This window comes from Monodelphis domestica, chromosome 3 (genome assembly GCF_027887165.1).
Source record: "Monodelphis domestica isolate mMonDom1 chromosome 3, mMonDom1.pri, whole genome shotgun sequence".
NCBI lineage: Eukaryota > Metazoa > Chordata > Mammalia > Didelphimorphia > Didelphidae > Monodelphis > Monodelphis domestica.
Window position 1 is genome coordinate 442,337,348 of NC_077229.1, and position 15,863 is coordinate 442,353,210.

General features: G+C 41.8%; 2 protein-coding genes across 8 annotated transcripts in view; one reads left to right on the top strand and one right to left on the bottom strand.

Moving 5' to 3' along the window:
- The window catches only part of LMBRD2 (LMBR1 domain containing 2), a 59,030-nt gene extending 57,667 nt beyond the window's left edge, over window positions 1–1,363 (bottom strand). For 2 of the 4 annotated variants that reach the window (XM_056824547.1, XM_001365224.4), the window contains exon 1: window positions 1,226–1,363. The gene's annotated coding sequence lies outside the window, so the exon portion shown is untranslated. Of the gene's footprint in view, window positions 1–1,126 lie in introns of all 4 variants that reach the window. The other 2 variants (XM_007487453.3, XM_007487452.3) reach the window with 1 other exon arrangement.
- A 100-nt stretch (window positions 1,364–1,463) lies between these two features.
- SKP2 (S-phase kinase associated protein 2) overlaps window positions 1,464–15,863 on the top strand; it is a 34,256-nt gene continuing 19,856 nt past the window's right edge. For 2 of the 4 annotated variants that reach the window (XR_008917857.1, XM_001372891.4), the window contains exons 1-4: window positions 1,464–1,837; window positions 2,333–2,592; window positions 13,114–13,225; window positions 15,249–15,392. Coding sequence is in view for 2 of the 4 variants with exons in the window: in XM_001372891.4 (XP_001372928.1) it covers window positions 1,830–1,837; window positions 2,333–2,592; window positions 13,114–13,225; window positions 15,249–15,392 (524 nt within the window). In the remaining 2 variants the exon portion in view is untranslated. Of the gene's footprint in view, window positions 1,838–2,332; window positions 2,593–6,514; window positions 6,617–13,113; window positions 13,226–15,248; window positions 15,393–15,863 lie in introns of those variants that run through there. The other 2 variants (XM_007487454.2, XM_056824549.1) reach the window with 2 other exon arrangements.

The following is a 15,863-nucleotide window of genomic DNA, read 5'->3' on the forward strand; positions in this document are numbered from 1 at the left end:
ACATTAAAAAAAGGAGCAGAAGAAAATGTTTCTCCATAACAAAGTTAATTGCTAGAGAGAATAAAGGTATTCTACTTAACATGCACTTAAGTCATATATAATATGTGCTTAATGTAATAATTTAGTGAACTATACAGATGTAGACTGAATCTGGTGTTCTTTATCTAGTTTAAAATAAAAAAGCCAAAATTCAACAAATATATATTGTTGCTTATGATTGACAAATCGTTCAAGCTCCTTCTGTTTCCCTACCACAACAACAACAATTTTCACAGTTAACAAGCATTATAACCTTAAGGATCAGGTAAGTCCCACCCCACCATCCATCCATAAATTCATCCATCTAGTTATCCATCAATCAGTCCATGCATCCATAAAGAGCAGGGCTAAACATAAAATAAATAACAAACAAATATCTGGGAACGAGGAAGTTTAATTCTACGAACAGATATTTCTTTCAGCTTTCCATTTTTCCGAAGGACCAGAAGACAGACCCACAGCTCAGGCAGTAAATACTACAAGAAAGAGGTCCGCCCATAGAGGTAGGGGGAGGGAAAGGAGCGCCTTTATAGACCTTTTCCATTAACACGGGAGCTGAAAAAGCGTCCTCCCCGACCCATTTCCAGGGCGCATCCGCCCAAAGCCGCAGGTACTTGGACTGTCCAGGGCTAGGACGGCGCACAGTCATCCCGGCGGAATGCAGGCCGGCTTCGGGCCCCTCACCACCCTCCAGGACTCGGCCTTAGGCCCGGGAGCCCGCAGCTCTGTGGGTCGCGGCCGCCGGATGAGGCCGGGACAAATTTGATGGCAAGTGCAATTGGCAGAGAAGGTTGATGCCCCTCTCTCCCATCCCCTCCCTTGGACCGCGAGCTCTGGGGCCCGGTGCCTCCCCAACCCCGGAGCTAGCGTGGTGGTGGCGGCGGCGTGATGCTATTTGGGGCACGCTCCGGAATTGGGTCCCGCCCCCACCCGATGCTGAGGGAACCTTTAGCCACAGCCGCCCCCTCCCCGCGAGCCAGATTCCCCCCCGGGGGCGCGCAGCGGCCACGTCCGGGCCAGCGCCCCGGGGGAGGCAGCGAAGCTCCCGGGGCCAAGGCGCCCCCGTCAGCCGCTGCCTCCGACTCACCGGAGAGACTGTTCCCCTCAGCAGGCACGGCGGGCCCCCGAGCTCGCCATCCCAGCCTCGGTCGTCGCCCTCTCCGCCTTCCCGGAGCCCCAGCCTCACCGTCCCCGCCTGGGGCTCCGCGGGCTAACGGGCAGAAGGACCACGAGAACGCGCCGGAGCCTCCCGCCGTCTCGGGATGAACACGGAGCAGTAGCGCCGAGGAAGCAGAGGAACACCGGCTGCCTTCAAGCCGGTGACATTTCTCGGCCGGCCCTTTCCTACCCTTCCGCTTCCTCATGCATACGTCACCGCTCTCCCCTAGCCCTGCCGGCGTCCCGCCCCGCAAGGGCTTCTGGGTTATTGTAGGCGGGGTGGGGGCAGGAGAATTGATAAGTAGGAGCGCGCGAGAAATAGCAAAACTGGAGAGAAGGGACATATGCGGACCGATGGTTCTACTGAAGAAAGGACTAGGGGATTGGTAGTTCTGTTACTACAAATCCCAGAAGGCAGCGCGCCTTCCCTGAGGCTGCCTACCAGGAGAGAGAAAAGGTTCCGCGCGCGGGTTGAATGGAACGTTACCCTCTTAGGTCTGGATAGGACTGCGGGGCGGGGTGGTGCTGCTGCTGCTGCTGCTAGTCGTGGACGCGGGAATTCTGGAGATCGCAAGCTGAGCAATTAATGCAAGGACTTAAACTAACCCTTACTCTGCTCCGACTAGTTCACCATGCCCAGGTAAACAAAACCCTTAGCGATGTGAACGGTGGATGTACGGAGGAGGAGAATGTAAATGCCGTGCATTTCATTATCTTTACTTTTTAGCTACCTCCTCTCAATTGCTTTGGGTCATTGTGTGTTGATAGGAATATATCGCCTCGTGGTGCTGGAAGATTTTATTTGGCCTCTCTGGCTGGGCATGGGTATTAATGTTTTGAAATAGCTGAATGACCCGTTCCCTTTTTCTGCAATGAGGAAAGTCGTTTTTGATAAATGCATTTGTAGCCAGCTTTCGCCTCCTTCCCCCTCCATTGCCCCACCCCCACCCGCCCGCCCTTAGGAGAGCTAATCACCTGTTCGATCCAAATAACCAGAATTATCTACATACAATAGTGGCTTTAGAGTCCTTAGGTTTGTTTGGGGGGGGTTGGCTTGGATGGATTGGCTTGGATGCTTTCGTATTGGGAGATGCTAATGAAGGCTGTGAGGATGCAATTTGTCTATTTCCTGCAGGAAACACCTCCAGGAAATTCCCGATTTGAGCCGCAATGTTAATATCACCTTCACATGGGGATGGGATCTTAACAAGACTTCAGATTTGCTTTCGGGAATGGGGGTTGCAGTTCTGGAGAAGGAAAAAGTGGACAGTGAAAACATCCCCCAGGAGCTGCTCTTAACCCAAGGCCCTGCTCCAAAAAAACAGAAGGTGAAAGCGAAGGAAAAGGACTTTGTCATTGCTCGGCGGCCGAGGCAGTCCAGAGAGAACGGTTCAGGTATGTTCTGGGGCAGAGATAAAAGTCCATAAATAACTGAAAGGTCCCCTTTTTACTGCAAAATTGTTCCAAGAGGTAATGGAAAGACTTTAGGGCTGCTTACTAAGCAGCAAGTCATAGAGATGGAAGTAGTACATCAAGTCCATTCCGCCCCGCCCCCCCCTTCCCCTGCTTCTTTTCACAAATGAGGAAACTGAAGCCTTATTCAAGATGAGGCCTCAACGCAATAGAATCAGGGCTTGAACCCAGGTCTTCAGATTCTAAATTCAGCTCACTTTCCAGATATATTTTCAGATCCTAATATTGAGAATCATTTAATTATTTGTTATAGTGGAAACTGAGTTAGAGAGCCAGGAGTTTGGGTTCCATTATAACATATACTTTATAACCTCTGGCTAGTCACAGTACTTTAAAACTTCTATTGGTTGAAGGTTGTTCCTCACTATTAGTTTCCTAAACTGACAATCCAAACAAAATAAAAATTGCTTTAACTAGTGTCATATAGTCTTGTCCAGGAACATATGAAATATGTATTCTGGTCATGATTTATTTGAGGATATATTTGGTAATTTCACATTCCTGCCTTTTCACTAGATCAAACTATGGACTTTGGACAGGCAGAAATGAATGCATAAATTATGATGGAAAAGGGCTTGTAAGATGAGTTTCATGCTTTGGTTTATAATATATATTACTGCCCTGTACCTACACCTAGACCTTTTCTCATAGTTGGCATTTGTCATTAGACAATTATTGATTATTAGATTGGCACTGTGTGCTAGATTGGGCCATTATGGAAGCTGGATTTACTCCTCTCCTCTGGTGATATGAGTGCCTAGCCTAGAGTCACTTTAACCCTCTTGACCTCCATTTCTTCATCTGTAAAATGAGCTGTAGAAGGAAGTGACAAAGCACTCCAGAATCTTTGCCAAGAAAACACCAAGTGAGTTCCTTGAAGTGTGGGGCCAAAGGACTGAATTGCTACAAGCTAAATGGCCCATTTAGGATCCCACATACTTACTCCCCTAGGACATGAGGCTTTATAATTCTTAATGGGACAGTTTATTGAATGCCTCACCTAATGTCTCAGACACTTTTCTTCTGTTCAAATACAGCCCTCATACTTCCTGGCTTTGTGACCCTGGGCAAGTCACTTAATTCTATTTGCCTCAGCTCCTCATCTGTAAAAAGAGCTGGGGAAAGAAATGGCAATCCACTCTAGTATCTTTCTTGGTCAAGAAAACCCTAAATTGAGTCACTGAAGAGTCAGACAAAAGGACTACTGAACTACTTTGTGCTAGATAAACTAGGACCCCTATTTATTTACTCCCCTGGTGCAAGAAGCTAAGTATGTATTCTAGCAGAAATAGAGGGAAGTGGGGGGGGGGGTGGCTTGTAGATAACCTTTTCTGGGGCATTCTTCTCTTGGTGTCTGCCTTTCTATTCATTTCTACCAGTGTTTTGGGGTGCACGCTGTTCAGCCACCACTGTCTGAAATGCATGGTCAAACTGTGCTACCTAAGCAACCACTTAATTTTTCTAGTTGGTTGGACTGGGTGGTATTGTGTTCTCTAACTCTAAACCAGCTATAATTGGTAGGCAAACTGAGGTAAACTCCCAACTGATATTGGTCCAAATACCATGGTCAGGTTCAGGGAGAAGCTCACATGACTAAACAACAACCAAACAAAACCCTAAAAAAGCTTTCCCTTAACCTCTTGCTCCATTTCTTTCCCTTGCCAAAAGTAATCCTCACTCAAAGGATTCTATTTCTTACCAGGCCTCTCCTTGCTGTCTCTCCTCTTTTCTTTTGAAACTACTTTCAGAGGTTCCCATTGACCTCCTAATTACCAAAAACAATGACTTTAACTTTTCCCAAATTCACTCCTGGAAGCGCTTCCTCAACCCCTCTGGTTGATATTAATCAGGATTCTGGGCCTAGCTGCCCCGTCTATACTCTCCCTTAGTGATCTATTCCCCTTAGAACTTCTTGTAGGACTCCCATCCAGATCACAATCTCCAGCCCTGGCCTCCCTTTTGAATGTCAGCTTTTTGGAGAACATCTCTACTTGGATCTTCTACCAGCACCGGAAATCCAATTTGTCCCTTGCTCCAGCCATTCTGTTCCCCCATCTGCTGTGTTCCTGCATGGAACTGTTCTGCTTTCCCTCCTCTACCTTTTCAATTTAACCTTTCACTTTGAAACCTCTGGCTTTGTTATTTCTGTCAAAGGTGCCAATTTCTGTTTTGTCTCCCACATTCAAAATGTCTGCATTTTTTTTTTACTCTTCCTTAGCCCACATAGCTAATAAGTCAACAAGTATGAGCTTTTTAACTAGCTAGTATTCATCCTAGTAATGAAAGTAAGATCAGGCGCAGGAAGCAGAAGCCAGGCAAGGATTAGGGTTATATGGATTGCTAGAATTAAGAAATGGGAATGTCTTATACACACCTTTATTTGGGGGCTGAGATTTAAAGAAAGGAAAGCAGCATAATTAAAACAGGAACGAGGAGGACAGGAGGCAACATGGTACAGTAAAGAGTCTTGGGCTAGGTTCAGATTTCACCCCTGTGCAAGTCCCTTAATATTATCCCTGAGCCTCAGGGATCTATAAAATGAACTGGAGAAGGAAATGGGAAACACTCCAGTATCTTTGCCAAGAAAACCCCAGATAGGGTCACAGTCGAACATGACTAAAATAATTAGACAATTAAATCGTTGTATGTTTCCAAGGTACTGTCCCCAAATTATCCCTGTCATCTAATCCCTTCCCTCAGTTCCCATAGACATCAAAGAAGAAATTGTCCCCCCCAGTGGTTTGTCGAAGTAGCTTCCGAAAAGTTTATCCTCTTATCTTTCATATTATTTCCAAATGAATCTTCCCTAGATGAGGAATCAAAGTACAAACTCCTTCCTCGTGCATTGAAGACCCCACTCTCCTATTCCAAGAATGGAACTTGCACTTTGCTCCAGTCAAATTTCCCCCTTGTGTGCACATACACCACACACATAGCCCATGTTCCCTGAGACTGGTATGCTCTCACATCCTCCTTTTATCTGTTCCTCACAACTTTTTGGTTTTTATTACCTTGCAACTCAAATGCTACCTTTTCCTGGAGGTCTTCGCTGATCTTTCCTACTCCCACTCCCTGATCCCCTTTTCTTAACCTTGTTCCCCCAGGGCTTATCAAGGTAAGTAAGGCCTTTAATGAAGATTGTTGAATGGAATACTCTTCAAGTATCAAATCTAATTGGGGGGCAACAAGATATGTGAAAATACAAGTGCTGAATGAGTGGTGCAGACCCCAAGAGGCCTAGGATTCTAGTTCAGAGCAATCTCCTTGAGCTCTGTGTTCGTTCATAGGTGATGGATATCAGAGAAGAATTGAGGTCAGAGCTCAGCCAGTATTACAAAGGCATGTGTTACGGGCCAGTTGGATTATGAACCTCTTTTTGTTTGTTAGTGATCTGCTCTCTAGCCTCTAAACAAAAATGGAAGTCTGGAGAATTGTTTTGTCTGTTTTTTTTTTCCTTCAGGAGAAAGCCTACAATAATAATCCTATATTTAGAGTATTAATTAAATTATTTTTAATGATTTTCCTTCCAAAAAAAATGATTACATATAATAAGTAATATCAGACACTTCACTAAGAATTTCTCAATAACCTTAAGAGGGAGATACTGTATAGGTACTATTATCCTTATTTTGCAAATGACGAACCTGAGGCTCAGCGTGTTTTGAGTGTTTTATAAATGGTCAGATAGGTAGTAGTGTTGGGGATGGAATGGAAACCCAGGTCTAGCACTCCCTTGCTAAGCTGCTTCCCAAAGAAGGAACGTCCTGGTAAGTGAAAATATTAGAACAGGAAAGTTGAAAAGTGACAATTTCTCATTTTGTCTTCTTCCTTGGTTGTTTTCCAGAGGTGGTGGAAGAGGAAAAGGACCAAAAGAGATGATGTATGAGAGAATTAATATGGAAAGATGAGGAGCAGGGATGATGCATGATGGATGGGGAAGCATTTTGTAAGCACTTCAAGGATCTCTGGCATCACTGTGGGTACTTCCTTAGGAGAACAGAAATGGTGGAATGAGGGAAGAGGGAGTGATAGGGATGATAGCATAGCATTCCAAGAACCAAGAGTCACAAAAATCTTAGAATTAGAATCTCTTTCATTGGAAGAGATCCAAGGGCTCAAATGGGTCCTCTTTCAAGAGGATCCTCAACATTTAACCTTTTAGCCTTGTGCTACCATAGCACATTGTTCATTGAAAGAGACCTGCATTTGGAGTCAAGACAACCTGGTTTAGAATTCAGGCTCTGCCACTTAATACTTGGAGTGAATCCCCTCAGCTCTCTTGTGTCTCAGTTTCCTCATCTGTAAAAGGAGGAGGTTTGAATAGAAACTGTTTATATCATTAAATATATTATCCTGTGGGCTCAAGAGATGGAGAGCTCCTTACCCAAGAAGGCAACCCAATCTGCTTTTGAGTAATCTAATCCTTAGGAAGTTTCTTCATCTACAAAGCCCAAATCTTTCATCCATTGCCCTAATACTAGCCTCTAGCCAGATAAAACTGTCATTTAAGATACAGTCATTCAGCACTTATTGCGTGCCAGGCACTGTGCTGGAGGACTAGGGATGCAAGAGACAAAAGATATTCCCTTGCCTCAAGGACCTCCCAATTGAATGGAGCAGATAATAAGCAAACAAATAATGTACAAACAAGCTAAATACAGGATAAAGTGGAAAAAATTAAGAGGGGGAAGACACTGGAATTAAACAGTAGTTCTTCCATGTGACCATCTTTCAAATACTCGAAGACATTACTTTGTTGTTCACTCCTGACCGACTCTTTGTGACCCCATTTGGAGTTTTCTTGTTTGCAAGTTCCTTTTTCAGCTCATTTTACAGATAAAATCGAGTCAAACAAGTTTAAACCAATTTATCCAGGTTCACACAGCTAGGAAGTGTCTGAGGCCAGATACTTACTCAGGTCTTCCTGACTCCAGCCCTCTATCCAGTGTATGACCTAACTAACTCACCTGGCACATAACAGCTACTTAAAAAATGCTTCCTCCCTCCCTCCATTCTTCTTTTCCTTTCTTCCCTTCCTTTCCTGAACTCAGTGGCTCCTGAGAAGAACTACCAAGGAACACTATTTTTAAAAAATCTTTTATTATTTTATTTTTATCTAAGTATTTTTCCATGGTTTCATGATTCATATTCTTTCCCTCCCGCTTCCCAGAGCCAACAAGCAGTTCCACTGGGTTTTACATGTGATATCACTCAATATCTATTTCCATAATAATCATTTTTGTAATGATCTTTTAAAACCCCACATCCAATACATAACCACATAAAAAAGTAAAAAATCAAATGTTTTCTTCTGTGTTTCTACTCCCACAGTTCTTTGTCTCGATGTGGATAGCGTTTTTTATCATGAGTCCCTCAGAATTGTACTGGATCATTGCATTGCTCTCAGTAGCAAAGTCTATTACATATGATTGTCCCACAATGTTTCTGTTTCTGTGTAGAATGTTCTCCTGGTTCTGCTCATTTTGCTCTGCATCAGTTTATGGAGGTCTTTCCAGCTCGTATGGAAATCAAGCAGTTTATTGTTCCTTATTGCACAGTAGTATTCCATCATAAGGAACCTTTTAAAAAGGCACTACTGGGTCATCATAACAGGTAGTTTTTCTGTGGATGAGTTCATAGATGAATAAGAGGAAACACATTCCATTCCATTCCATTCTATTCCTCATTAATGATGAGGAAGCTCATACAGGTTGGCCCTGCAGAGGGAGGTGTTACCAATTGCTCCATATGTTTCTTTACCTGTTGAAAATAGCCCAGGGCCAAGTCATTACCTTGTTTAAAGAAGCCAAGTCACTTGGAATTCCACAGATGTCCCATGTGAAATGATTTAAAACCTAGTGCTAGAAGGAACCTCAGGCATTATCTAGTTTAACTCCCCCATTTTATTAGTTAAGGAAACCAAGACTCAAGAGAGATGAAGGGACTTGCCCAATGTCACACTAGTTGTCAGCATTAGAAGAGGCATTTGAACCCAAATCCTAGCACTCCTGAGCCAACGTGCTTCTCATCTCTATTTTAGTGAAATAAAAACTCCTTTTATAGGGCAGCAAGGTGGCTCAGTGGATAGAGTCAGACCTGGACATGGAAGGTTCATAGACACTACCCTGGACAAGACACTTAACCCCAATTGCCTAGCCCTTATGGCTCTTCTGCCTTGGAACCTATACTTAGTATCAGCCCTATATGGGTTTAACAAAAAGCAAAAAACTACACGTTCAGAAAAAGATAAGCCCCCTACCAAGACAAGCTCTCACTGATCTTCAGTGAGTTGTGTGGGATGTTCCCTTTGGGTGAGGGAGAGAAGTAGAGTCATATATGTTTGAGAAAGAGCTTATTTCATCTACAGATGTTCATAATCCTAATTATACACCCAGCTCTTTTAAACAGGGATGAGCACAAGGTAATAGACACCAATTGTCTGTAAGGTTGGCCGACCCATGAGCTGTGGTTATTCAGACTTCCCAGGATTTGGGCCTTTGGTAGAATGGAGCTCTCTCCAGACTGTTCCCTTCCCTCCAGTTCAGTTTGACCAGAAAGGGAGGGAAAGTGGGAAAGGTGGAGAGGAGCCAGATTGTGGAGGGCATTAAATTCCCATCTAGGAGTGTGGTAGGGAGCCAGTAAACATTTTGGACCAATCTAATTCCCTCGTTTTACGGATGAGAAAACAGATCTCAAGCAATGAAGTGATTTGCCAAGTGTAAGAGTTGGGACTTCAACCCAAGCAGTGCTGATGCTGAATCCAGCCTTGGGTCATTTCATTTCTTTCTTTTTTTAAATTTAATTAATTTAGAATATTTTTCCATGGTCACATGATTCATGTTCTTTCCCTCCCTTCCTCCCACTTCCCCTCCTGTAGCCAACAAGCAATTCCACTGGATTTTACATGTGTCATTGATATCCATATTACTAATATTTGCAATAGAGTGATCATTTAGAATCTACATCCCCAATCATATCCCTATCAAACCATGTGATCAGGCAAATGTTTTTCTTCTGTGTTTCTACTCCCACAATTCTTAATGTCAGACTTGGGTCATTTCAAGGGATCTTTTAATAGAAACATGGGGGTATGTGGACCAGTGCCCACTTACCACTGCTAGACCCTAAGGATTCATATCCCTGGGATATAAGATCAAGAAAAGACACTATTTTGCTTAACCTGCAAAGAGAATTGGCTTTGCCTGAGGAAGAAAACCCCAAAGCATAAATCTCTGATTGGCCTTAACATTTTATTCCTTTCTAGACAATGAAAGCCAGGAGAGGTTTTGCAAGGTTGTTTAGACCAAACATTTTAAAGATGCCCCAGAGAAGAGAAGGTGACCTCCCCCATGCTCACATCACTTGATAGTCTTGTGCCTTTTTTATTTGAATCTGGGTCAATCTTTATGCTTGGGAAATTAACTAGACTTCTGAATGCTCTTTAAAAACCTGGTTCAGGTAGAACAGAAAAATAGCTGATGGCCCTTTTCTCAACAAGTAATCTATAAGCCTAGGGGTTGATGGTCATAAACTTGAAATTAAGTTTTGCCTCTTAAGTAAATATGAGTATTTAAGTTTCCTTTTATATTAATCAGCATAGGCAATTTTTCATCATTCTAAGACATGCTTCTTTCCCTCCTATAAATCAGTCAACAGGTATTAAGTATTTATACTGTGCTAAGTAAGGACTGGTGACAAAGAATAAATAGTCCTTGCCCTAAATGCAAGGGAATAATTAAGACACATACAAAATGCCTACAAAATAAGATGGAAGGCAAGCTTAGAGCAGAAGGTTCTGGTAGTTGGAGGGACCAAGAAATGCATCCTGTAGAAGCTAGAGTTTGAGCTGATTCTTGAAGGAAGCTAGGTATTTTAGCAGGTGGAGAGGAGAAAGCTTTCCAGGCCCAAAGAACAGCCAGTGCAGACACAGGTGGAGTATGATGTACCCAGAACAATTCTTTCTTATCTTTGTAGAAGGATAAAGGGAAATATAGCATGGAGGTTGAAACTTTCTGTGTAATCAAATGGAACAGACTTCCTTCTAGAGATAGTGACTTCTTTGTCCTTTGCCCTCTTTAAACTGGGTCTAGTGACCACTTTCCAGAGATGTTTTGGGGGGAAAGGGTTGGAATTTGTAGTTAGGTATAGGAGGGCTTAGATAAATTCTGAATTCCTTTTCAACTCTTAAAACTCGGTTATTCTAGAGGTATTCTGACTTAATAGAGAATTTGCCACCAGATCAAAATTCTTGAGAGCCTGGTCAAAAAAGTTTTGCAGCAGATTTGAAACTGGAGGTTGTCGCTATGCATATATTCTAAGCAGCAAACACAAATTCCAGTAAGACTGTAACAGTGAAATTTGCAACTTCTACCTGTGATAAAGGAAGTACAGTTTGCAATTTGCAAAACTTTCCATCCCTTATCACATACCCAAGAATGAAGCTGTTTATCAGATACTTTGGGGAGCAAGAACCAATAAAAGCAGAAAAATGTCTTATGTTTCTATTTGCTTATAAGGAGCATATTTTTGTGAAACATCCTAATATCATCATTCCAGAGGAGCCTTGGAAGTTTAAGATTTTAACATCTTAAAATCTACTCCCTATAACTGGAAGTCAGCATAGGGGAGAAGAAGGAACACTGGAATTTGAATCTCGGGCTGAGCATGAATTCCAGCCTGGTCACTCACTGGCTATGTGATCCTTGGCTTCCTAAAGCATTAATTTCCTCTATAAAATGGAAATAAGAGTATTTTGATTACTGATGTCATGGAGTTACTTTGCCAGTCAGATCAACATCCAACACCCACACATAAAGAGTTTTTACCTAACAATTTATGTAAATTATAAGACTTATAAAGTGCTTATCTTATGTATTTTATACACATATACACAACACCCAAGTATCTCATGAATCACCATTGCTGATCAGCACCAGTATGTTTAAACCCATGAGGTAGGCAGCATGGGAGAAAAGAATGGGAGTACAAGACAGAAATACATAGGTTATGCCCATTTAACCATAAAATGTTATATAAATCTCTGTATTATCTCTGAATATTTCAGTTGTTTGTGTCTGCAGTGTAAATCACTGCAAAAAAAAAAAACAACTACTTAATCTACCCCCAAATAGATTATGTTGTATTAACAAAATCAAGTTTATTTCTCATCAGAGTTCCACAACAAACAAGAACTTATCTTTGAAAAAAAAAAAGTTGAATGCCGTTGAAATTGTATTGTAGAAGGTTTTTTTGTTTGGTCATTTTTCATTTTAAAGATTCTCTAGTCTCCGAATGTTCTTGTTTAGTTATTTCAGTTATTGTCTCTTCATGACTCCATATGGAGTTTTCTTTGCAAAGATATTGCAATAGTGTGCCATTTCCAGCTCATTTTACAGATGAGGAAACCAAAGCAAACAAGGTTAAGTAACTTGCCCAGAGTCACCCAACTAGTAAATGTCTGAGGCCAGATTTGAACTCGGGAAGATGAGTCTTCCTGACTCTAGGCCCAGTGCTCTATCCACTTCACCACCTACCTACCCAGTCTGCTTTCTAATCTCCCCAGCAAGATTGTGTGATCTTTAACCAGAAGGAGGTATCATTTGCTACCCTCTCCCAAACCCCAGCCTACCTCCAAATATTTTTTTATTCCTGTGACGAGGCATAAAATGACTACCATGGCACCATCAAAGTATTCACCCAAGAGAAACATTCTTGAAGGGGTTGTGGACAGAATATGTGTAGAAGGAAGGTTTTGATCTGCCTCAGTGGAGGGAGTACTTTGCCTTAGAATTATTTGGAGGAATTTCTAGACAAAATGTTTCTATAGGTTAGCTTCCAGTTCCTCCACTGGGAAGCCCTACTGAGCCACTTTGTCATGTTGTGTTATTATTGGGTTCTTGAAATCTGTGCCAGTGGAATGTCAACAAGCAGTCAGCAAGCATTAATTAAGCTCCTAGTAAAGAAAGGCAAGAGATGGTCCCTACCCTCAGGCAGCTTTTGATCCACGAAGTCCTTGGCATGTCATATCAGGCTGGAGAAACTTCATAATGAGATATCTAGTAAAGAGACTGACCCAAAGACCAGCCTCACCAAACCTTAAGGCTTTCATCCAGTAAATGGTGAATTTTTGTTGTTGTAGAGAGGACAACAGCCCATAAAACTTCCCAGACCCACGTGGATAAAAGTCACAGATCATTTTCGGTGCTGAAGATGTTTGTGTGTTTCTATATACATGCCTAAGGCACATCTTATCCACCAGCTTACCTAAGATAAATACCATCATCTCTGAGGCACAGCCCAGACCCACCAGGAAAGTTTGGATAACTACATCCCTATGGCCATTTTTTAAAGTACACAAAAAGAATGTAATAGTTTGTACTACCTATGTGCTCAAATAAAGGGATTTGGGGGAAACAAACCAGGTCTGGTTTTGTTTTATTAAAGGAATTTCCTGGGATATGCTTCCGGACGAATTGCTCCTCAGCATCTTCTCATATTTATCTCTGCCTGACCTTGTAAGAGCCTCTGGGATTTGTAAGAGGTGGCATCGCCTCTCGTGAGTATTTTATTGTCTTTTGCTTCCTGACTTTAGGTGGGTATTCTTAGAAGAAATGCTGCTTGGTTTTAAAAAATGGACAGGACAGTTTATCAGACCTTTTAACCTGATGAATAATAGTTATAAATAATAGATGCCTTCTGCATGAAAGAGGGAGAGAGGGAGAGAAAGAGATATATCTTGAGGTGGGGAATGGGACTTGGCTTCCATATTTATTTTGAGAGAGAGAGAGAAAGTGTAACTCCCAGGACACATGTAAGCTTTCTTTTTTGTTGACAGGTCTTAAATGTTCATGGAGCTCTTCTTGCCTTATACCCTGAGCCTTCAAGTAGCCATCTGCTATTTTTGTTTTTTAGCCAAAAAATGATGACAGAGATTCTAGAGATAGCCTAGGTTTGATTTGGGAGTTCTCCAGCTTGCTTTAGTTCATTAGCAAGATAGTTTCCAAAAATCACAGATCACAGGACTGCAGCTTTGCAGGAGAGCTTTTAAAGGTCATCTAAAAATTTCAGTTAGCATTTTCACTTCTTGTTCTCTCTTCTTTCCTAAAGAAGCTCCTTCTAAAAGAAGCACCCTTTCAAGACTATGGTAGCTACTTTATCCATATAAAAACTAAGGGTGGGACTGGGAACGTTAGAATGTTCTTTATCTCAATTTTCCAGAAGTAGTATTCTTGCTCCTGAGGTGTTGTGCTCCTACCCCCAGTCCATTTGTCTCTAGCCAGCACTCCATGTTTTCCTGTAGATCTGGGAGCGAAGTGTCCTTCCACTCAGTTCCACTGTCACTTGCCAGCTGGAATTTTTTTTTCTCTCCACAGGCTTAGTGAATAAGACATAATCAGTTGACATGAATACACCAGTTAGAGTTGTACCTAAATTCTGCCTGCCACCTAATGGTAAAAAGGTGGAGTTTTTTTGTTGTTGTTTTGATTTTATGATTTGGTGGAAAGATGGTTAAAATCAGAAAAGTAGGAAGAGGAACAAATACTAGTCACTACATTGTGAAATTTTATTTCCTCATTTGGAATACTGACCCAAAATGTGGTCCTTTTAGAAGGAAACCAGAAAACAATTTTAAAAAAGCGAATTCATTTCCTTGGGACAAGCCAAGAGGAGATATTATGGATCCCCAGAACTCTTGCATCTTCTCAACACAAACACCCAGATTCTGAGACAAGAAAAGGGAGAGGATCACTTCTGGCATCTAAGATTCCTTTATGACCAGCCCAACAGTTTTCAGATCTTATTAGATAGAAAAAATATAATATGTAGCAAAAGGATTTTATCACCTTATGAATTAGCCCAGGTATTTCAAATATTAGAAATCTGCCAACACTATAATTTGCTAAACTACATATTTTGAAAAATATGTCTAGTTTAGTATACTGAGATAGTGGAGGTGATGTCCTGGGTTCAAGTGTGGTCTCAGACACTTCTTAGCTCTGTGTGACCCTGGATAAGTCATTTAACCCTAATCGTCCAGCCCTTTCCACTCTCATGCTGTGGAACCAATACTTAGTATCAATTCTAAGACTGAAGGTAAGTTTTTTTTAAGTATGAATTGGAATGGACCCTTGGAATTTGCTGTTAAAAGAGATTATTTTTTAAATAAATTTTTATTGATATTCTCTATAGAAGATGTGTTTTTAAAATATTTACTAAATTGTAATGGACCCTTGGAATTTGATATTAAAGAAACCTTTTGTGATTTTTTAAAACACATTTTTATTGATATTTTCTGTTTCTTACTTCACCATGTTTATCCCACAATATCCCTTCCCTTCCCCAAGAGCCATCTCATGCTGTAAAAAGTTTCAACATGTACTTCGTCATTATCATCAATCTCAGCAAACATTTGAGTGGTTGTTATTTTTGGTTTTGGGGGAACTATCATACTTGACAGACTAATGCAAATCAGACAGAAAAACACCCAGGCTATCTCCAGATCTCCATCATCATTTTTTTGGCTGAAAGTTGAAATTTCCTAATGTGTATCTTTCTGAAACACTCCACCTCTCTTCTAGGTTTGATGAATCACTGTGGCAGACCTTAGACCTGACAGGGAAACATTTACTACCAGGGGTAATTGGGCAGGTGCTCTCTGTAGGTGTGGTGGCATTTCGTTGCTCAAGATCACATGTTGATGCTCCACTGTTTAAAAATATAAGGTAAGATTGTCCCTGGAGAGGAAAGCAAAAACTAATTTTGTGGGGCAGCTAGGTGGTGCAGTGGATAGAGGTGGGGCTTGGAGTCAGGAGGACCTGAATTCATAGCCAGCCTCAGACCATTTATTTAGCCAGGTGACCCTAGGCAAGTCACTTAACCCTGTTTGCCTTGGTTTCCTCATCTGTAAAATAATCTGGGGAAGAAAATGGCAAAGCACTCTAGTATCTTTACCAAGAAAACCCTCAATGGAGTCACAAAAAGTGAATAACAAAAAAGAGTTATATGACCAAAAAAGTAAATGATAGGATCTTAGAGATGGAAAGGACCTGGGCTACCATCTAATCTGACTCTCACCTGAAACATGAATTATACACACACACCCATCACCTGAAAGTGGTCATTGTACAGCAAGTAGCACAGAGCTCACTCAATACTTCTTGTGGCTGTCCTCTGCACTTCTGAACAATTGGGGA